A 24,744-nucleotide genomic window follows, 5' to 3' on the forward strand; every position below is an offset into this window, starting at 1 on the left:
TTCCAGCTGAAGGCTCCTGCATCAAATGACACCGTGAAAGTATATGCATGAACACAAGAACTGTTCCTGCCCTAAAATTGTAATATCATTTGGGTTAAATAAGGAGGATTTTTGCCTATAAAAAAGTATGTATTTTAACATTAATTTTGAAAGTAATTTTTATAAGCAAATGGTTGTAAATATTGCAAATGTAAACTTGGAATCTGGTTTGATTCTCCTTCTTGTCGAATACTCCTCTCTCCTCCTCTGCTCCTCTCCTCCCCCCTCTCCTCCTCCTCTCTCCTCCCCTCATCTTCTCTCCCCACTCCTCCTCTTCCCTCCTCCTCCTCTCTTCCTCTCCTCATCCTGTCTTCCCCTCTCCTCTTCCCATCTCCTCCTCCTCTTCCTCTCTTCCCCCCCCCCTCCTCCTCCTTCCCTCTCCTCCTCCTCTCTCCCCCTCCTCCCCTCTCCCCCTCCTCCTCTCTTCTCCTCTTCCTCTCTCCCCCTCCCTTCTCCTCTCTCCTGTCCTCTCCTCTTCCTCCCTTCTCCTCCTCCCCCTCTCCACCTTCCCTTTCCCCTCTCTTCCCCTCTCCTCCTCCTCCTCCCCCTCTCTCCTCCCCTCCCTCCTCTCTTCCCCTCCTCTCTCCTCCCCTCCCCCTCTCCTCCTACTCTCTCCCCACTCCTCCTCTTCTCTCCTCACCTCTCTTCCTCCTCTCATCCTGTTTTCCCTCTCCCCCTCCTCTTCCTATCTTCCCCTCTCCTCCTCCCACTCCGCCTCCTCTCTTCCCCCTCCTCCTACCCTCCTCTCTTTCCCCTCCTCCTACCCTCCCCTCCTCCCCTCTCCTCCCCTCCTTCTCCTGCGTCCTCTTTTCTCCCCTCTCCTCCTTCCCTCTCCTCTTCCTCCCTTCTCCTCTCCTCCTCCTCCCCCTCTCTCCTCCCCTTCCCCTCTCCTCCTCCCCTCTCCTCCTATCCTCTTTCAGTAGTCAGTCTGGCCCTTGGCTGTTGTCTCCTTTCATCACCAATTAGTCCAGGCCCTTTTAATACTAAGAAAGACTAGACCTTTCAGTTCTAGCATGCAATGTGATGTGTGATGTGCCATGCATTGTAAATCCTTCTGTATCTGTAAGGGTTAATCTTACAATGCTAAACATGACAAATAAAAGGCTTTGATCCTAACAACATGCAATGAAATAATGGATACAAACAAATAAACAAACAAACAACCTATTCGCTTGGTAAAAAACAACCTTAGTAACATATGCCAGCTGTGCACGTTCTCCATTAAAGCACCAATACTCTTGTTTATTCTTTAATAATAAGATTATACTTTTTTTTTCACTGCACCATGTTATGTGCAGAACTGCAAACTGAACGTGTCCCAGGTGCCTAGTCCACAGAGCTTACACTCTGTTTTATATGTGGGAAATGTGAGACACCTGGGAAATAGGCCAATTTGAATATGCAACCAGGCTTATTTCTCAGGTATCTCAGGTGTGCTGAGAGGTGTCTCTTCAACTGTTCGGTGGTCGCTTATGTTCCCTCTCCGCCTCCTCCATCCTCTCTCTCCCTATATAGATGGAGAAATATCTCGCAGAACGGTGAAGAAAATGTAAAACACTGGAGGCCCCTTTCACAAACCCCAGTTGGAGAAATACAAGAGAAAAGGGGGAGCACAGGTTGAGGGATGATAGGGGTAACAAATTCAGAGTGATTGAGCTCGAGAACATGAGTTCCCGAACTAGTGAACGTGAGGATGGTAGAGTGTAAAATAACATAAACACTTACACGGCCTTGTGCAAATGCTGTCACATCAAGGTTTCTTTACTTTCCTTCTTTTCTTCTATGTCCTCCTGGTATGGTATTTCTTCTCCTCTGATCCAGATAATAGCCTCTTCGGTTTCCCAGCAACTCTCAATTGGGAAACCGAAGAGGCTATTATCTTTGAAGTAGGTAAACCCGGTTTGAATGCCAGTGTCTGCTCTCCGTGTGACCTTGGGCAAGTCACTTTATCTCTCTGAGCCTCAGGCACCAAAATGAGAGGGTCAGGTTTGCAGGCGAGGAACTCATTGGGCCTGTAATACAGCCAATGTACAGTGCTGCATACATATGAAGAAGAAGAGGAATAAAAGGACAAAGGCTCTGGGTTCATTGTGCAGCTGGAGGAGCAGAAGATGTCAGGATGCTGCCTTAGGCCTTGGCCAAGCTCCCCGCTGGCGTGCTGAGGCGCACTGAGACTCAGGGAAAGCGGGTGCTTTCCCTGGCCTTGCGGGTGCTTTCCCTGCGCGCCGTCAGGGGGCGTGCCGGGGGCGGGACGGGGGCGGGCCAGTGACGTCACGGAGCTGGTTCGCCCTCATTGGGCGAGCCGCTCACGTGACCGGCCCTGCGCTCCGGCAAGCGGGGAAATGTTAAATTCCCCTAAGACCTACACTTCTGCGCGCTTGCGGAAGCGTAGACGAGCCCCTACTAAAGCCGCTCTCATTGCGGCTGTAGGGGCTCAGTGCTGAGCGGAAGCGCGCCTCAGCGCGCCTCCGCCAGCAAGCAGGTAACATGGCCGAGGCCTTACAAGTACATTCCGTGGCAGCTGGCCTAAAAACAACTTATTGTAAAGAACTGAACAATCTCATTGTTTTCTTTAAACAAATATAACTGTCTAGAGCAAAAGCAATGGCTGCATTTGAGCACAACTTCCTTTTCTTTTGGGGGGGTTTGTCAATCAAGTGGGGTTTTTTTTACACTTATCCCACCCTATCCTAATCCGAGAAACGATCAAGGTAAAAGAGGGGCGAGTGCGTGCTCTTGATGAACACATTGGGACATCAGACTAAGGCAGGGGTTCTCAACGCCAGTCCTCAACCTCCCCCCTCCCCCTCCACCACCACCCAACAGATCAGTTTTCCAGGATATCCCTGCTTCAACACAGGTGGCTCAATCAGTCCCTGCTTCAGCATAGGTGGCTCAATCAATGGCTCAGCAGTGATTGAGCCACTTGGGCTGAAGCTGGGATATCCTTAAAATCTAACCTGCTGGGGGAGTCTTAAAGGCTGGAGTGGTCTCCATCCACCAACATGTAGGACAGAGGCCGACCAAACCTGAAGCGGATTGTCTCCGGGGTCCAATCAGCAAATGAGGGCAACCGGACGTCCAGGACAGCTAACAGGGGCCGGCTTAAGTCGAGTGGGGCATTTGGACGGACCAATGGTAATCGCGCCTACTGGGTACAGTCCCGGCAACAGTTCCCCTGGTCCTCCCAATATACACAAAGGGATAAGCGACTCAGTGTCTGGGCCGAACAATGGTCCCCCAGCGAGGAGCCACTTTCCCCACACCTGAGTCCACAGCCCTGCCTCGCTCACCAATGTCCCAAGCCACTCACCTTATCTCGCCCAGGATCGCCTTTGTTTTGAGGCTGGATACTGGTATACCCATTCTCCATACAAAGAACCGCACATTCATACATTAAACATACAGTTAACCCATGGCTTCCGAAGTGCTGGATACAGAGTATCATATCAGCCCAATCTGAGCACAGTACACAGATATAGGCCTGTGCATACATAAATACTTATATCATATTATTGACAGGTGGGGTAATGGTGGGCTTAACCTTTATTTAAGGGCAGCCAAATCAATCGCTACGGCACAAGTGTAACACATTATTGTTACAGCTTCCAGAGTAATAGTCTGCTGTTTAGAACACACCAACAGATCCTTTTGTGATACTTTGTTGCCAAAGTGCAGAGCTCATACAGTTGTGTGTGAGAGCCGGTTTTAAAAGAGGAGGTGGATATGACTTTCTAAATGGTTGTTGTAGGATGATCAGTACATTAAAAAAAATCATTAAAAATGGCATTAGGAGTTTAAAAAAAGGCGGACAGTATTATCTAATACCACAGAACAGATGTATTTAAAATATATATATAGGATTTTTAAAGTTTTGCTGCTGTAAGTCCTGGGGCTTTTCACAAACGTGAGAAATGTGAAATTATACGATTCACAGGCATCCATTCCTTACGGTAAGACGTGATTAATGCATCGGCAATGATACATGAACCTCTATTCCAGTGAATGGAAGTTGATCCTTAGCTGGAGATTACCCTGCTTCTTAACATATTGAAAATGGGGGATTTTGAGATAATAATGATAAAGAACAGACCAAATGGGGAGAGGTACAGAAAGGGGCAATTTCCCACTGAAGGGATTAAAAAAAAAAAAAAAAAAAAACTACTGTACTCATATTGTATATACACACACACACACACACACACACACACACACACACACACACACACACACACACACACACACACACACACACACACACACACACACACACACACACACACACACACACACACACACACACACACACATATATATATAATCAAAAAATAAATAGATGATACCGTTCTGTGGCTAACGAAATGCTTTTATTTGTGCGAGCTTTCGAGATACACTGATCTCTTCTTCCGGCGATGTTACAATATATATATATATATATATATATACAACGTTATTATTATACTGTACCTACAGTATGTTATCTGACATGCAATGATCTGGGTGTTATGTGTCCCAGGCACCAGCTGCAGGCTGCCAACTGGGAGTGATTTTTTCCTGATGACATATTTATGATGACATAATACCTTATCTAAGAGCCGGGTGCTGCTGTGCAAGTAAAGCCTGACATTTGGAAGGATGTTGTTAGGAAAAAAAAAGGTTTTCTTTGATTTGCGAAAAGGTTCAAATGTTTGTGGGTCCTCATTTCTCCAACGAACCTCTAACCCCCCTTAGTCTGAGTCCATAGAAGGCACGTCCGTGCTGAGCCGTGCGGACGCTCCGCGCTGAGCCCCTGCATCCTCCATGAGGAGGTCTTTAGAGGGGGCTCACGCGAGCGTCAGCAGGCGTGCTGAGGCGCTGGACTTTTCAGCCGACAGTCAAATTGTTTTTCAGCGCGGAGCAGCGTCAATGCGCCGTGACGTCGGCGCCGTGACGTTGACGTCGGTGCGTCGCAGGCGATTGGCCCAGCGACGTCACTGCCCCGCCTCCCTCAGTCTCCCCCCGCCTCCCAATCGCGCCCGCTCGCCTGCATGGGCATGAAATCGCGCAGATTTCAGCAGGCGTCAGCGCGCCTCAGCCCTCCTACCCCCTCTATGGCCCCAGCCTTAATCAGTCCATGCTACGTACTCCATACACTGTGGTAATGGCATTGCCTTTGATGGGAGTCAATATTGTCCTTGACCTTGTCACCTAGGGGGTCATTCATTAAATCGCAATAGTGCCGATCAAAGCACTATGGCACAGAAACGCCCACTCACTTTAATGAACATGAATGGGAGTTTCCGTGCCCTGGAAGTCTTTTTGTGATAGTTGCCAGATCGGCACTACCAGTTTGATGGAAAAAAAAAAAACGTAACGTCTGTGCCACAGGCGTACACCGCGCAGTGACATTAGAAATATTTAGCCAGTTAACCCCTTCACTGCATTGCGTTACAGGCTGCCCGCCAGCATTGGGGTTGATGTTATTACATGGACACGGGGCATTGGCAAAAATAAAGGTTAAAACTAAAGACCAAGCAATATCCTACGTGTGTGTTTTTTTAAATAAATCAGTTCTGTACTATGAGAAAATACTTGTAGCATTTTAAAAAAAATCAACTCTGAATGACATTTTTAATGTGTTAAAATGTAACAAGCACTTTTTGTTTCTATAGCAACCATTTACAAAGTCACATCCCCTTCTTCTTCTGATACCGGCTCTGGCACACACCTTTTTGAGCCCATGCCCTCTCTCTATCAGTGCACCAATTGTATCTAGTGACTGCCTGGTCACATGATCTTCCCCACAGAACTTTGCATCTTTGGTCCTCTTCTGCGGCACTGACAGCCATTTAGTGAACCCCTGAGCCGGATTTTCGCCGATCGATCACAGGAGAACGGATCGATCGGCAACTTAGCTAATAACTTATCATTGTGTGGATTGTATTGATGCACATATTAAAGGGAAAAAATAATAATAATAAAAAAACACAAAATAAATAATAATTTAAAAAAAACGCAGCTTCAACTGCTTGGGATCATTTGTTCTTCTTAATTATCCTTATGCGCAGTGTTCGACAAACCTATACATTTGCTCGCCCCGGGCGAGTGGATTTAACCCCCGGGAGAGTAAATATTGGCCCAAGCAGCACACGTTTGGTACTAGGTGGCGAGTAGATTTTTTTGTGTGGCGAGTAGATTTTTTGGTGATTTGTCAACCACTGCTTATACGTATATTGTATCTAGCAATTCAAATTCTAACTAATATTTACTCTAATCCTGTACTTCCATTGGTGTCAAACAACACTAGTACTTTAGTGCACAAATTCAGCTTGCGCTGTAAATACCAATATGTACCGTTCCAGAATTTACTGGTTCACCTGACCGGCCCCGAGCATGAAAAGCCGCCTGTCACGTATACTGCACTCTGACCGCCGAACATCGAATTTAATAAACATGACTTCCCGTGCAGCCCGGCTAAGTACCAGTGATATTGTCCTGTCACGAAGCAGTGAAGTTCCAGCGCAAGATGTAAACTAAAACAAAGAACATTGGAGTGTAAAAGGTTGTCCCTGGGCAGAAAATGCGATGAGAACATTACTAGACCCTGATTGTAAGGTTATAGAAAGGTTGAACTGATCTCTCATGGCGCTGCTGCTGCTGTGGTAGAATAATGCTATAGTGTGTACCAAACCAGGAAACTGCTTTAGAAAGAGTTAAAGCTAAAACAGCTGAGTCATCACAAAATACTACACTATGTTATTTTTGAACTATATATACATTATTACTGGCCTATTCTATCAGTCCTTTCCAAATGTTTCTCTTTGAATTTTCCACAAGAAGAAAATGAATGCTTGTTTTATGTGCCCCTGCATACCTAGCCAGAGGCCAACTGCGGAAATATATATATATACGGTCTCTGTACGTTCTTCCTACCAACCAATTAGATTGTAAGCTCTTCGAAGCAGGGACTCTTTTTCCTAAATGTCACTTTTAAGTCTGAAGCGCTTCTTCCCTTTGTATTATTTATATCTTATTTTGTGTTATTAATATCTTATTATTTATATGACTGTAACTATTTCTGCTGTGAAGCGCTATGTACATTAATGGCGCTAAACAAATAAAGACATACATACATACAAACATAGATATATATATATGTACTAAAAGTTTGTGAACTTATGTGAGACTGATGAAAAAAATTGGTGTTTTTCTGAAGGGAAAAGCCAAACACCCCTCAAACATTGATGTTACAGATATGCAATATGCTATAATAAGCTGTTTGTTTAAGAATGTATAATTTACCGCTATGTAAATGCACATTTAATGATTCCAATGCCTGCAATAGTGGAGGAAGGATACTTCAAAGGCTCTGTTACTGGTAGTTGTGGTTAGGTGTGTTTTAAATGTCCATATCAAACATGTATACATATGTATACATATGTAACTACTTGTGTGTATGTATGTGTATGTCCCTGCATTTTAGAACTGTACATGTACTCCCACTATAAAGAGTTGGCGTATAATTATACTAATAAATAAAATGCATCTTTAATATGTGTATATCAAGTTATATATATGTTTTTTAATAATATGGGGTGGCCAAAAAAGTAAAACACTTAGGAGCCAGCAGAATTTTTATGAGCCATTTTTTTGTTAGGTACGCTGGGAGGGGGGTGGGGAGGGGGGAGTTCGGTTGTGTTACAGCTATCCTGCTTCCCCTAGACACTTACATGTTGCTACCGCCCTCCTTCTCCTTTCGAATCGACGTCGCAGTCATCACCAACATGACGTCACACGGTGTCGGGTTGCCATGATAACGCGATGCCATGACAATCCAATCCACGGATTCATGAATCGCGAGTTGGACGGTTAAAATCCACCAGCGGATTGCAGAATAGACATCCGTGTTTCCAGAATTTTCCAGAGGAGAGATAATCAGATATCCAAGTATTTGCACAAATACAGCACCAGGGGATGTGTGTACGCATCACTCCCTAAAATGTCTCTTTGTACAATAAAAAAAACAGTATCAACGTGACGTCCACACCATGAAAATAATGGAGGCCTTAACTGACCTGAGAAAGTACTTTCCTTTCCATCACACGCAGTGCTGAGTAAGTGTTTGCTACAGTATCTATAATAAGCTCCCTCTGGTTAGCCAGAAATATGCATGTTAAGCAATTGTAGCATCAAAATCTGCAATGCTTGTGCCTCAACCCTTTCAATGTTGAAGGGATCTAAATTACCCACTTATCAACCTTGGCTTTATTTTGTTAATATTTAATATTAATGCAGTCTCCCCTAGGTTACAAAAATGCTTACACATTGTTTTTCTCAGCCCCGCACTGTATCAGTCTTTTTAACCAGCTCATTGTGGAAGAACCTACAGCTTTTTAAGATCATTCATTACCACCACTAACTTAAAAACTATCTCCCACTATCTGCCAAGTAGAGAACGGGTGAAACTGTCAAAATCCGCTTGGCGGAAATTTCCCGAGCTTTCCATTCAAAATCCGTTCCGCGGTGTAAAATCCGTCGGCGGATTGTTCCCTGTAAAATCCATCCGCGGACCAAAGGAACCGGCTGACCAGCGGCTGAACCAAATCAGCCCCAAAAATGTGCCCATCTCTACCACCATCTCTACCACCATATACCTTATCTATTTCCTCTACTGAATACTCTGTGCAGACATCTTCTCCACGCAGAAGTGTCACGCTCCATTCAGATGAATAGGCCTAAAATCTCCAGCACGTGGAATGCGTCTTCACCGCCTACTTTACTACTGTGGGCTCATATATCTCAGTTGAGGAACACCAAATGTTCCTAAAATATTTTCTTATTGGTTAGTTATTTTATTCTGTCTCTATATATATATATGTTAAAGTTTTGATATGTATGCCTTGACAAAGCGCTCTGGGAAGCGTGAAACATTGGTGGGGCTACACTTTGCCCTTTTTTGTCTCTTATGACCAATAATATTTTCATGGGAAACGCACTTTCCTCTTCATTTCATCTTGGACACTCTCTGTAGTGCTCTGCCACTTTTTCTCTTTTATGTTCCTAAAATATATCCTGTTATCAGCCTATCTGCTTCCACATGGGCTGTTACACTATGCTGGCCCACTCTCTGGCCTACTCGACATGACATGTATCTTAAAATTATACACATTTGTTTACTTTCTCACCCCAATGTAATCCATTGAATAATAGACATCAACAATATTTTCTCCTATATTATCTTGGCATAAACATTTACACAACGGCGAACAGACTGTTTCTCTTTATAACTGTGGCACTCTCGTTTGTGTTGACACACAAACACACCCGAATGATGTGTGTGACACAAAATGAAAAGCACTGATAGTCTTTCCATTTGTATGTTGATCTTATAATTGAATTGACCAGGGTGCGCCCGTTATGTAATGTAGCATATCATATTGCCCAATTCTGAATACAACAGATGAGAATCAAATCCTTCTTTGCAGGAACAAATCCTCCCTAAGTCTCCTGGTCAGAAAGCGTATTGCACAGCAGATGCTAATGCCAATTATTGACTATGGAGACATAGTATATATGTCTCGGCTCCTCAAACCCACCTTAGCAAACTTGACAAACTCTACAATTCAATTTGTCATTTTGTTCTCCAATGCAACTACAACACACATCACTGCGAAATGCTCAAAGAACTAGATTGGTCATCACTAGAGTCTAGGCGCAAAGTTCACCTTTCCTGTCTCACCCTCAAATAGTTTCTGGGCAAGCTACCCAGCTATCTGAACAAGCTCCTCACCCCTACCACATGCAGCACCTATCACCTGAGATCAGACTCCAAAAGACTATTCATGGTCCCAAGGCTCAACAAAGTATCCGGACGTTCCTCCTTCTCCTTCCATGCACCCCAAAACTGGAACAACCTACCAGAGACTCTCATATCCACCACCATCTTAAGTTCTTTCAAATCTAAGGCTGTCTCACACTTTAATCTGGTCTGTAACTGTTTCATATGCTCATAACATATATTTTCTTTAACTGTGCACGCAATGTCTTGTATATAATGTACACCTTGTTCATTTATGTAACTGTACTTGTAACCATGTATTATTTGTTTTACTCTGTGCCCAGGACATACTTGAAAACGAGAGGTAACTCTCAATGTATTACTTCCTGGTAAAATATTTTATAAATAAATAAATAAATAATGTTACGTTTATCCATTGCATTAAGAGCCCATGAACTTATTGTCACCATCTGTTCTCTTCCACGTAGGTCTTGGAAGTCGAGGAACTGCAACATGTAGGCATAACTGATCCCAAAAAAAATCTTGACACAATCTACAGTTACTCAGGGAAACAATAAGTTGTTAAAAACGCCATCCCCCGCAGAGAAATTATGAGACACAAAAAAAGAGACAGTTTTAAATGTCACCTTAGATTGCTATTATTATGTACAATCAATCACTAAGCAGCAAAACCATTATCACGAAGGAAAAGACAGATTTTTCTTTTTAACCTCTTCCCTTCCTAAATCTAAAAATGACAAGCAGATATCAAATCAAATTAAATACGCTTTATTGGCATGACAAAAGAACACTAATTTCAATATTGCCAAAGCATGAGTAACAGGCGGTAGGGTATAATGATTACACAGTATATGGATAGCAGAGGGTAAGGTATTATGATTACACAGTACATGTCTCAGAAGTGCTCAAGCATAAAAAAGAAAGGAAAGTGACGTGACAAAAAAAATAGTTTTTCTAAAAACCTCAGGGATTGCATATTTAATTCTTTATTACACAGCTCTGCTACACATACAGATGTAGCCAGATTTACTATCCTCGTGACCTTGAGAAGGTGCGACATGACAGCCGCGTGAGCACTACGCTGTCCGCGCTTGGTTTACGGACGGAGCTGCTCGGCTACGGTAAACCGGAATAATTATTTTGACGCTAATTTATGTTCGTGCGTTTCAGTACGTGTGAATGAACGGGAATGAGGGATGGGTTAAATTGCAATTACATTAAAAACACATTAGCACACCAGCGCCTCCTATCAGTACTGCAGAGTACTACGACCGGTGCTAGAACTCTAAAAAAAAAACAAAAAAAAATCCCGTTGCGGCGCATTCGCAGTTCAGAAACGATCACCGTATCCAATTCGCAGGTTTTTTACGACTTTTTCCACCGCGGCAGTATATAAAGAGCCAGGGGATCTTTTGGGAGTTTTCAGTGCGCGCTGACATTTAATAGTGGACACATTTTTAAAAACGTTTTCCGTTCCCGTGAAATTTCACAACAAAAAAAACCCGACACATTTCACGTGATTTTCAACATTCTGCCTCGAAAAACTGCACAGCTCTACTCTCCTGCTGTTGTATTTATGTCTGTAGCGCTTACTCTGTATTAATATACACAATGCTGTCAATGAATAAATCAACTTTAAAGTGTTAAGTGCATCTTAACATCTATGCAGTGTTTGTATAGCATTGATACCTAGAAACGGGTGAAACTGGCAACATCCGTATTTTTTTCCTTATTCCAAATTTCCCGAGCATTTCATTCTAAATCCGTTCCGTGGTGTAAAATCGTCGTCGGAGTGTTCCAGTTTCAACCTGTGCGGATTAATCCAAAAACAGCCATTGGATCCAATTAGCTGAATCCACGGATTGGATTTTTTAAATCCACTAGATTGTGGAATCCACGGATTTTATTGTCGGTGATAAAAAAATATATCCTGAAAAGATGAATCGCCCTTTTTGATCCGTGGATCAAAGGAACCGGCTGTTCCGATGCGGATTTCAATCCACAAATAAGAATGTGCCCATCTCTATTGTAGTAAGGGCCGTGTACAGCATTTTTACATCCCTATGTCCCTATGCTGAAGAGCTTGCAGTCTGATATTGGTTCAGAAGTGTAGGAGCTAGTGAGCTTAGGGTTCCACATTTGGTCAAGGTCACAAGGTTACAAGTGCTGCCAATGGGGCCTTCACTCCCAAGATGATGCTATAGCAACAATGCCACTCCTCCTGACACTATTTCCCCCATCACCACATCTGCTTTATCCCATCTCCCTGGAATGAATCTCCAAGCAATAGATAATTATTGCATCTATTCAAATCATATTGCACAAATGTAATTTCCACATTAGCGTACAATATGTGCCTGTTCTTCTGCACGTTGATAAAGCTGATTGAGTCAATAGCCAGCTGAAAGGGTTGTCCAGGTCCTACAATGTTTTTTTGAAAACAAATGCATGATGCATGATTCTGCGTGATGCACAAAGATTACTGTAAATGGATAGCAAATGTAACAGCTGTAAGTGGGGGAGCTTTACTGGAACAACATGGTGCGCTGAAGTGGAAGAGCCTGGTGCTTGAGTGAGATATTTTTGCTATCTGTGCAGGAACTAAGCAGCACACTGTAAGTTTTCAAATGACAGTTCCTTACTATTAATACATGGAAAAGCAGAATAATGCACAATTAATGGCACATCACCTTCCATTTACGAGAACAAAAGTTGATGTATGATTTACTGCACGCCCCCATTATAAGTGACGCTATACACATATGCACTTTTCTGTCTACAATGTCTGCACTCTATAAATCTGTTAAAAGTTGCATTTTTGCAGGAATTTCAGTGTCATCTTGTTTCCTCTATCCCTGTGATAATGTAACCAGATTGATACACACTTCCTTTATGTCAGACGTTTCTCAGAGGATCAGTACTAAAGATGCAAGAGAAAGAAAAGGAAGTAGATAAGGAAAGTGAAACCACTTCCGGGTGTTAATGATACAATGTTTACCAACAAATGATGTGAACATCCTTGTCTTATTTGTTTGAAACAAGCCATCAATCGCCAAAAACCAACCCATTAGACATATAACTAACAATTATTTACTTTGTGGAATTTCTGCGGGAGAAAGTGGTAACCATTCATAAGAGGGGAGGGCTGTGCCTTTCTGCCATTACAATTACTTGTAGCTTGCAGCAGGGCTGCCCACATGAGGCAGAGATGGGCCTGGTACCCCGGCCATGTGGCAGAATGGGCCCAGCAGACGACCTCTGAACTTCCTTTGTTGTTCCTCTAGATCACTATAATCATATAGGTGACCAGTTTAGTAATAAAGAAAAGGTTGTGCTTCAGCTACTTCAGTATGTAGCATTGTAATATTTTGAAACAGTGTATTTACAGGAGATGGGCGAATCCGCCAAAATCTATTTCCCAGATTTTTTGCTGACGTTACGCCCAAAATCCATTTCGCGGTGTAAAATCCGCAAACGGATTTGGTCGGTTTTAATCCACGTGGATTCCTCAAAAACCACGCGTGGATGGATTAGTAGAATCCAATCTGCGGATTCAGCGATCCGATGGTGGATTCTATTGCTGAATCCGCGGTTTGGATTCTACAAATCCACCCACGGATTGGGGAATCCACGGGGTGTATTGGTAATAATAATTAATAAGCCGCAAAACACGAATCGCCCTTAGTGTGATCGATTCGCTGAAAACCTCGGACCAAAGGAACCAGTCGATACGCTGTGGATTTGAATTTGCCAAACAAAATTCGCCCAGCTCTAGTATTTACTGAATATACTTATATTATCTTAAATAAAGTGAACAACTGAACACTATCAAGGCTATGTAAACAGAAAGCACAAATCAAACAGGAATTCATAGATTAGATAGCTAGTAAATTGCATAAGAAGTTGAAACATGACAGTGCAATCTGCCAATTACTGTATTACAAACAGTGAGATGTATGCAAGAGATGCAGGTAACAGCACATTAGAGATAAATACCCCTGCTCAAGTCGCATGGTCACCAATAGAGTATGGCTCACAAGAATGTGGTCCCATCGTCCTCTCCGCACCTGACCTGACCTGCTGCATGACAAACGGCAATGTGACCCTAACATACTGCCTACTTCATACTGATATGGAATACCTAATACACTTTGTATCTTTTTAATCACATGCATTCTTGTTTTAAGGTCCTAATCTGGATTGATATCAATGGATACAGATGTCTAGTCGATTTGTGTTTGTTTTTTATCTAATCTGGCACACGGATGCTAATTAAAATTGAAGTCATCGTTAGTGGCTTCTATTTGTCTGGTGTTCCAGACATTGGAAAGATTCTGCATCCTGTGCCCACATCTGTGACCTTCTGAAAATGTATAATTAGAAATAAAAGGTGCAAGCAGTCAGCAAAATATTTATATTTCTATTTACGAATTGAATTTGCCTGCATTAGTTCGAGTATGTTTATGTAAAGCCACCTACCTTCTAGCTCCAAGTTATCCTGTGCTGGTATAAATTCTATAGGCATGTGGTCAGCAATATTCAACAGGACAGTATATTATAACGTACTAAATAGGCCAGCTGCTGAAAGCATTAAGATACCACCCATGAAGTGATAACTTAGTGTGGGGTTCTATGTGGATCTGCTTATAAGTCATATCCCTTCCACGGGGTTTTAAACATTTTATTTCCTTTGGAATTAAATATATTTTAGAACCGTCCTCAAGTTCTCCTGAGCCTCTGAGCAGTGCCCTGGCTTATTGGATGAACTTGTGTCAGGTAGCCTGGTCCCGGAGACGCGCCGATTCATTTTATGTCGTTGGCGTTTAATTTACTCATTTGAGAGATTTTTTAGAAATGTCATTGTGCATGAAACGTTGCGAACTTATATTAATAATGTTTGGTTCTTATATGATTCTGACAGTGTACACAGTTCTGCAGGCTCAAATCCTCGTCAAGCTTACAATCTATTTTTTAGTGCCTGATGAACAGGGAGAAAAAGTGACTTGCCCAAGGTCATAAGGAGCTAACACTGGGATTTGAACCATGGTCGCCTGATTCAAACTCAAGGTCGTTGTTCTCAGAGTCAGTGTCCTCACTCACTGAGCCACTCCTACAAAACTTAGTGATGTTCTTATATAGCGCTGAGTACTCAGTAACGTACATAGAACTTTACAACACAATACTTCCTTGTGCCTCCCGCACCATAATTAGATTATAAGCACCCTGGGGAAGGAACTCACTGTGCCTGCAAAATATAATATGCCGCGCTGACGACACTGTCTCGTTATCGATATTGTCTGATGTTATTGCTCCCGCTGCAGCCCTACAGCAAGTGAAATAGCGTGGTAGCCCCGCCTCCTTCTCGTGCGCGGCTCAGTCATACAATGGCCACGCGCAAAGCAAGAGTAATATCATCTGATAGATCTGTACCCAGAGGATGAGGTGGGAATATTGCAGCACAGTATCTCACGATAGGTCACAGCATATCACAGGCCTAACCTCAACTGCAGGGTGGATTCGACTTATTATATCCCTGCCCTGTCTATCCCATATCGTGTCTCTTTGTTTGATGGGACAATGGTGGGAATGGGATGGGAATTTGATGGAGAAAGAAGACTACAGTAGAATGGTCAATGGCACCGTCTACCTCTGTCTGTATGAGGGACACTAATCCTGATTCAAGGTGCATAGGTAAGTAATAGGGCAGAGAAGGGGTGGCCAACTCCAGTCCTCAAGAGCTACCAACATGTCAGGTTTTAGGGATATTCCTGCTTCAGCACAGGTGGCTCAGTCTTTAATCAGGTTTTAAGGCTATCCCAGCTTCAGCACAGGTGGCTCAAACAGTCCCTGCTTCAGCAGAGCTGACTTGTTTGTGTCCCAACTTGAAGACTGGAGTTGGCCACCCCTGGGGTAGAGTGTCACTAGCTTTTTTTTTCTCAGAGTAACACAACTATTTTAGTATTTTCAAACTTAGAGTTCATTTTCATTTAATTCCTTTTTTTTTTTTTTTTAGAAACGGGGCATTTAATTTATATAGACTTTCTTCTTTTTTTGCTGTTTTTAGAGAATATATTTTGTACATACAGTTATAAATCTAAAATGTGGTCCACAGTGCTTGGCCCAGCGGTTTAACAGGTGGAATTCATGCATACACGCTGGGTTATAATAATGAACCTTACTGTACTACCCAAACATCCCTTTACGTGTAAGACACTCTGTAATCAGTGCTTTTGTTTATTGACCATTTCCTAAATGTTATCTATTACTCTCCATAGGGGTATAATGTAAAAGAATAGCAAATTACATGTCTGGAAATATGGGGATGATAAATGATCAAATATATTCATCTCAGCGTCCTTTTATCTTGTATGTGTCGTGTGTGTACAAAAAAATATCTTTGGCTAATGACGCATCATTATGATATTATCCTCTCCACTACAGAAGAGTAACAAGCTCACCGGAGGACAACATGTTCATAAAAATGTCAGGACAGGAACTGTGCCGTTCCCTACGTGAAGATGTAGACTCTCCAGATTTTGGTAATCAGTTGAGGGCTATTTATAGAACCGAAGCCTCTATTAATGCCAGATTACAGTAAAAAAAAGATCTCGGCACTCAAAATGAGATGTAACTCTTCCCCTGTCGGAGGGGCCTGCATTGTTACATTGCAAGATCTTGGGACAGGGCTTCCTTTTCTTATCATACACTTGTATGTTTGATGCACTTATTATGATATACAGTATTATAATGTCTGTTTTGTGAAGTGCAGAGTAGATTGTTGTTCCTATATAAGGGGGGGGGGGGGTGGGGGACGAGAGGTTCGGGGCAAAATGATTAAAATCCGACATAGATTTCAGGTTACAATATTTGCAAACAACAAAAAAACAGACAAAGATGCCCAAAGCTACTTCCAATGTGACAAAAATACACAGTGCAATACCTATATATTCTCTTGAAAAATGGGTCATTTAGTTTAACCCTTTGGCCAAAGCGTCTTAAGCCGGCTGCCACTTACAAGGCATGGCCGTAGCAGGTCCTAACACTCCCTGGGTTAAAATTCTTATTTACCTGTATAATTACAGGAAGAATGATCACATTGGATCTGTCATAACCTGGCAAAATGAAACTGACCTGCCAACTTGGGAAGTGGGGGGGGGCAAGCTGGGGGGCAAGCTTAAACCTTGGGGAGGAGGGGCCACTACCCTCCCAAAAGCAACTTAGACCAGCTTGTTGGGTATCTGTGCGTACAATATTTGCAAACCTTTCCAAAATACCTTTGAAAAATTAATTGAAATGCATTCGTTCTAATCTCCTGGTTTTTAACAGTTAAAAATATACTAATATATACTAATACGTAATTAGGAACTTTCCAAAGTGTTTACAGTGCTACAATTTATCTGGTCAATTTTATGCTTTGTAGACAAACTGAAACGATCAGTAAAAATAGATCTCCGGCCGTGGCAGAGTGCGTTTAAGTGTCCGCGTTTAAGTGCTCAGTAACGCAAGTTTTCAAAGTATATCGATGTTTTGCTGAGTGAAACTTAAATTCAGAAGCCGGATCAATGAAACTGAGTATGAAAAGGGAACTGGCAACGAGAGGCTGGAAATGGAAAATGATGAGATCTGTCCTCACCTCCGCGGTGAGGCTGCCGGACCAAGCTGATCTCAGGGAGTCAATCACACAATAGACATTTTCAGCTGGATCGTGGGAACTGAACTGCACATTGGCCCCTTTAGCGCTCGAAGGCCTCGAAATGCACCTCACTGAGCTGTCCTGTGATTCCTAAAACTATTCACAGCTGGAAGAACCTATATATTACACTGCGTCTTTCCATGGTGCCCTGTCATTCAAGGCTGCAGGGGACATGAATGCATCGCTCTATTTCAGGGGTTCAATCGAACCAATCGAAGATTGAGCCACTGATTGAGCCACCTGTGCTGAAGCAGGGATATCTTCAAAACCTGACCTGCAGGGGGGGTAGGGGGTGGGGGTCTTGAGGACTGAAGTTGAGAGTTTCTGCTCCATGCTGTTCTGTGACTGCTTTCAGAAGGGCTGTGCTGCCACACATCTCACTGCCCTGCGGTTCCTTCTCTCTTCCAAAGAACACGGCACCGTCATTTTAAATCCTTTTGTTAAACGTCAACAGTCCCATAGTAAGCAAATGCTTTACAGTGTTTAAGGATCACTAATAGTAATACCATATTTATATTCTTATAGTTTACTAATTTAAGCAGAAATAGCCGTGTGAGTCCAGTTGCGATAGTGCAGATTCCTGTCTGTCTGTTTATTCCTTCTCTGCATTATCTGCCTTAGATGGCTCATTTGTTTTTCTTTTTGTCACATCTGTGTTAAACTCATGGAATCTCTGTAAATCGGTATCACTGACCTGAGGAGGAGAGGAGAGCTCTCGAAAGCTTGTCTGACATTATCAATTGCTAGTCCAAATAAAAAAGGTATCACCTAATACTGAAGTATATATTTTACACAAGGTCTCTGCAAAGCTTTCTGTGCCTGAGGCACCGGGACATAAAGTGACTTTCCCAAGGTCACAAGTAGATCTAATACTCCAATTTTTACGCACATCAAAGGCGGTGACGTTACCACTGAGCTTCTCCTTCAGCCCGCTAAAGACTACCACTATTAAAGGAAGGCCACTCAAAAAAATGAGAAACTCATTCCAAACAGGTACGACTTGTCCCCCCTGCGAGCCTGGCACTGAATGGAGGTCTCTACCAGCAGAGCACAGGGGTTTAAAGCAAACCGAGGACAGGACAACAGAGCTACCTTCTCCACCTCTCCCTTTCAGAGGGTTACGGAAATGACACCCTGGCAGGAACCTTATCTTCACCTTGATGCAATTCAAATCAATACCATTCTGGAAGTAGATTTTTTATTAGGGCACAATGTCCATAAATGTATTTATAGCCGCAAATTTTTCATTTCCCTTTCTCCGCCTTAGCTAATGCTGCACTTGCAGGAAGGTAGGAAAAGTGTTCTGTGTGGAATAAATGCAGATGTAGCCAATGTTGCTACTCCCGTTATCGTCACATTGCGTTGATCGGCAAAAATGTTAACACTCGAACCAAAGTAACCATGTTATGGTATGACAGCACGTGCAATAACTCCTGCATCTGCATAAATACATCTGCCAGAGTAGACTGAGCCACTGATTGAGCAACCTGTGTTGAAGCAGGGATATCCTGCAAATCTGACCTGTTGGTGCTCGTTGAGGCCCTGACCAACCCACCATCTCCCTTGAGGACTGGAGCTGCCCATCACTGCCCTATAGGCTGCTAGGATTTGGCACACTTCTATTCATTTGAATAGGTGTTAGGACAAGCCAAGGCTTAGCACCATTTAGTGAATCTGGGACATTCTGCTCACCTTATAAAATATAAGGAGGAAAAGACAGGGTTCTCAATGCTAGTTGGATGAGAATATATAATAGTACAAGTCCAAGGAACAGAACTAACCAGCAAAACTAAAATGTTATATCTTCTTACAAGTCTTTCACCTTTAATTCTGAGGGGCTCGCAAATCACATACTCGTTCCATTTTGGGAACTCAAACCCTGCAAATGAATATGTAGCACTGGGAAGCCCAACAACCAAATGATTGCAGTCCCTGACCCCCCACTGCAGGTCAGTACGGTCCTCTATACAACTGGAAGGGTGAGGACCAAGCTTTAGGTTACTATAATGGGTGAAGGACAACAGCACAAAAATAAATCTGTATGAAAACCTTGCTAAGAATGCCTGTGCTTGGGCTGCTTTAAGTAACACAAGAGAATTTTGTTACAATAAACGTAAAGAGGCAAACCAAGTGGCACTTAAAAAAAAAAAATGTTTTGTTTGAATATATGCAGCCTTCGATTACTTTTATTGAAAACTAATTGCCTAAGCAGTCGATCGATTTGTGCTCCCGCGATCGATTAGCAAAGATCGTGCTTCACAGGGTTTACTAAATGACCCCTTTCTGTTTCAATCAATCCTTCGGTCAGTGTAACTCAGCAGCTACAATGTATTCTTATAATACTAAGGCAACATTATCGATCGTTACCGTTTGCGGCTCAAACTGATGGGAACATTGGCAACACATTATCACAAACAGGAAAGTGTTGCAGAGATCTTGCACAGGTGGGCTAAAATCTGCTATAGAAATCAAAGGAAGCTCAGTATAATAAAACTCATTAAAAATGGTATTAATAAAAAAAATAAATGTAGTAAGAATGGCCTAAAACTACAGAACTGATTCTTTTTTTAAGCCCACCAAAGTAGGATATTGCTTAGATTGCTGTTTTAACATAGAACGTTAAATGTAGATTGTTCTTTATTTTTGTTGCAAACAAATGAGGAGACTATCACCCTTTCCCCTAAACCAAAAAATGACATGAGTTTTACTATATTTGGCTAACAGTCTTGATGGTGTCAGAGGTAGCAAACATTTATTCTCTATTTTACAATTCAGCGTAGACTCATCACTCACAGAAAAAGTCACCTGGAATGATTGTTTCGGTGACTGTTATACACTAGACATTAGGCAATCAGATACTGAATTCTCATCAAGACCATTTAAAATACCTAGACCAATATTTTCTATTCTGTGAGTTCAGTTTGTATACTACTTCAGTGCACTTCCCATGCTGTTAGTGACTAACCAGTAACGAACTTTAAAATGTTGCACTTTTTGGTTGGGTACAAAAGTTTGGTTCAATCCAAAAGTTGCAACAAGTTCGGTTAATGTCTCTTTAAAGGACTACGTAAAACAAGCAGCGCTAAACAAGAACATGCTATTATTATTATTATTAACGCTAAAAATTCAATGCGCATTACATGATCGATTTAATGCAATTATTTTCACTTTCAAAATTCAATTGAACTTTAAAAAAAATTAAGAATCGTGGGCTGCTATTTCGCTATTTTAAAAAGAGAAATAGTGAATTTTTAACAATTTGGACGTTTTCATTTGAACTTTTGGCTCCAAAAACTTGATTGGTTGTGCATTATATGAAGATATGTCTTTCTATTTTCCCCGTTTGAGTGTAAGCTCTTCGGCATGGAGACAGTTTGCAGGGTTATCTGCAGCATTTTCTCATGTATTAACACGGGGACTCCTTTATTATTGTGACACTCATCTCAATACTGATTAAACCGTCATTTCAGTGCAAAGAAATCATATTGATTTGATTGAAACGATTCGCTTCAGCAGTTATTTATCATTTAATGAATATTTAACGTTTCTAAATGTATCACCTAGCAGGGGACCAAAATTCACGCATTTCGATGCATGGTAACTGACCACTACAGATGTAGCCAGAGTTACTGTCCACGGCTCCGGGACATTAATGGGGCTTATGCAGAGAGGTACGGTTCAAGAAAGGCTTAAATTCGCCGCAGGATTGGCATTTAATGTTGTGCTATGCAGGGTACTCCGGAAGCGCGGTGTGCATGAATTTGCTAATTAGGCGAGTTTCACTTGGCGTGAAACTCGCCATGTAGTGGCGCGCGGTATTTGCCCACAATACAGCCAACTTTTGTTGGCGGGCAAAATTTCCCCTAAACGCGCCATTTAGTAGCTCCAATTGGCGCGTACATGCGCATCGGAGCTACTGGAATCGTGCGTGTTTTAGCATTGGCGAAATCACGCTTCTCGCCACACGTCTGGAGAATTTGAATTGGCCCGCCAAGTTCTCGCCACTAACTGCCTAAATGCGGACATTTTTGCCTCTAACCTGGCGAAATTTACCTTAACGTACCTCTCTGCATAAGCCCCAATGTCTGCCGTGATCGCGCCACAGGGGGGGTGGGGGGGTCATGCTTCTGAATGGGACCAGCCAGTGTTAATCCTTCAGTGGCGTGACCGTCACAGTCCCCTGTGGCAGCAGCACTGAAACCACGAAGCTTTGCCACATCTGCACATCATTGTCTCTGATGTATCAATCACCTTCCCTCTTAGGGAGGGACACAACGTTTGGTAAATGACTCTGAAGACACGTACTCCACCCCCGCCCCTGTTAATCAGACTGATTTAGAGAGACACAGAAACTGAATAATTAAACGCATTGTAAATATTTAATTTGTGCAGCCCACACTGTTGTCTGTCAGACAAATAGGTCTGCAATAGAGCATTAGGGTACCCCCGGGGGTATTTGAGATTGAAATATCATTACCTTTCTCCAAAAAAGATAGACTGGCTAATGTTTGTACTGATTTTACAGCTAGTCGGACATCAAGGCTGTAAAACATACAGCCTGTATCTGTATCCTTAAAGAAGGTGTTCTGTGAAGGCATCGAAGTGCTTAGGAGGAAGTGCAATGAGGAGAAGATACAGTAAAGTTACATGTTATCTTTATGATAATATACAGGATGCCATCCATGTGCTTAGCAGTGGACTTCACCCAGCTGGCTTCTGTGCAAAGGGGCAAAGAACTCAAAGCAAACATGTTTATAGTACTTAAAACCTTAGCATGTGCCAGGGTGTTCCATACAAGAGGAGCTTATACATACAGGACTTGTTCACTTGTAGAGAGTTTGATCAACAAAGACACAGCTCCTTTTAAATACTCTCCAAGGGTCTTTTAGGGATAACCAGCCATAGACAATTTCAGTCTGATGCTATGCAGAAGAGGAAAAGTTATTAACAAATCTTACATTGAGCAGCTATAAGTTGATAGGACTATTTCATGATATCCAGGTTCTACAGCTATTTTTCAAGGGAGGTCAGATGTTAGTTACAAATATCTGTTAAGTTTCCATATGTTGGAGATAGACACAATGAAAAGGAGAGAGCACTTTTGCAACAGTGGATGTATGTTATACAATCTGTGTTACTGTGAGCAAATTAAAATAAAGTCATGGTAAAACACCCTGCTGTGTTCCTGTTATTGATCCGACCTTTGCAGAAGGGCAGCCCGTGTTTCCTCTGTGGATGGGCATGTTTCAGTAAGGGGGGACACATTGAATGAATCATTAACGTTTCCAAGGCAAGTGATTCATTACAAAAGCGTTCATGAAAGGGTTAAATTCGGTGACTTACCAGCGCATGGACAGAACTCAGCACTGAACAGCAGAGGATCAAACACAGGCTGGAATAGACCAGAGATGATCCCATATCCAAGAAACTCAGCCTGCATCCAAAAAATGTCCAAGGGGAGAGATCAGAGAGCAAGCTTCTGTAGTTTCCCAGATCCTGCAGTTAGCCCAAGAGGCAGATTGCTAGGAAGCCCAGTTGTTTGCCTCTTGTGCTCATGTCCCTGGGTCTACATGCCATCTCACCAGGACACTAACAGGTCATCGTGTGGAGTGGTTTGAAGGAGAAGAAGACACCAGGAAGCCAGTCAATAGGAGCTCGGCTTTCTGTGTTTGCTTTCTGTGCATTTGTCTGTTTCAGAGGAGCGAAATCACATCCATATGTCAAAACTGCAATTCTGCTTCCCTTTTCTGAGGCAGTGGGAAGTTAAAATAATGTCTCTGTCAGAACACCAGAGATGGGGAGAAAATCCTCCAGCTCCGTTATATTTTTAGACCAGGGATTTGTGTCTCTTTAAAGCTTTTCAGTCAGTCCCATCAGAAGCTGGGATTGAAATGCTGATGGTCATTTTACATACAAATTATATTTAAATAGATGACTTTTTCTGCCATAAACTTGCACGTGCCCTAGTGGGACCTAGCAGCAGCTTGGGTCAAGTCTACAAGCTTAAGGTCTCAATGGTGGGTTTCCAGAACGCATCAGTATACAGCCTGGAATAAATGGCATCGGTTATTTCTTTTCTTAAATGCTGCAGTCAAACTTACTCACTTACTTTACTCCATTCAGCACAGAGGCTTTCGGAAATCCTTGCTTTTCCATCCCCATAAACAACACACAAACATTGATCCTCTCCCAAAGCAAACTCTGCTATAATAAGTAGTGCACGCTAAGCTGCAGACGATCACTTCGGGGTTTAAGTTGTTTTCTGCAGAAGTCCAAGCAGTCTCTCCAGCTCTTTAAAAAAAAAATAATCAGAATAAAAAGGGAACGTAAGATTTCTTCAGAGGGAGAAGAGGGTGAGGATCAGGAAAGGAGGTGGAGGCAGCAGAAGCAGTGAGATCCTGCCTGGGATTGCTGGAGCAGCTTGTTTATTTCACGTGTTCCGGCTCTCTGGATGTCACTTTTCATTCATAAAAAAAAAAAAAAGTTAGAAGGAACGTAGTGAGGTCCCTGCAGGAGAGGACTTCTCTGATGGTTACCACTGCACACAAAGTCTACTGCATTCCAGGTGTGGATGCAGCCACCACGTACATATAGCTGACCAATACACACAGAACTAAACCCTATGCAGTGTATTGTTGGGAGGACGAGATGGGGGGTTGGGTGGTAAAAAAATAATAACGATTGCTGTGAGAAGCAATGCTCAAACACAATGGCATGAAGAGGTATTGGGGTTGATGTGGCATTGGTTTGCTCTAGATTTCTCAAGCCAGGCAGCGTGAGTTTAATGTCAGATCACTTTTTTCACAGCTCCTGTGAATAGGAGCCTTCAGCTAATTTTATGAAAAGGGGCTCTCTCCAAGGTTAAAATGTAGATGAAGGTTTCCCTGGGAAGAAAAAAAAAGTCTTGCCTGTGATGCTCTGTCTCTCTCACTCACACTGTGCCAGTCTCACTTGATCACAGTGGATGTGTGGGACTCACCGCTAAAGAGGCAGGTATAAAAGCAGCATGGTCAGGATCCCATTGGCTGTGTGCAGTCAGCCATGTGACCCTCAGACATTGAGAAACATGTTTATCCATCACCCCACCCCCTCTAACTCAAGCTTCTGTTCTACAGCAGTGTGAGGAGCTGCAGGAATAACAAGTACACATTATATACAGTACATATATATATATATATATATATCGATATATAGATATAATGTGTATTGTAACACCGCTGGAAGATGAGATCAG

General features: G+C 42.6%; 1 protein-coding gene across 1 annotated transcript in view; it reads right to left on the minus strand.

Annotated features, from left to right (window-relative positions):
• PTH1R (parathyroid hormone 1 receptor) overlaps positions 1–24,470 on the minus strand; it is a 390,306-nt gene extending 365,836 nt beyond the window's left edge. Inside the window, exon 1 of the mRNA XM_075588076.1 lies at positions 22,854–24,470. Coding sequence (XP_075444191.1) covers positions 22,854–22,928 — 75 coding nt within the window. The 5' untranslated portion in view covers positions 22,929–24,470. The remainder of the gene's footprint in view (positions 1–22,853) is intronic.
• Positions 24,471–24,744: the final 274 nt, after the last annotated feature.

This window comes from Ascaphus truei, chromosome 2 (genome assembly GCF_040206685.1).
Source record: "Ascaphus truei isolate aAscTru1 chromosome 2, aAscTru1.hap1, whole genome shotgun sequence".
Lineage (NCBI taxonomy): Eukaryota > Metazoa > Chordata > Amphibia > Anura > Ascaphidae > Ascaphus > Ascaphus truei.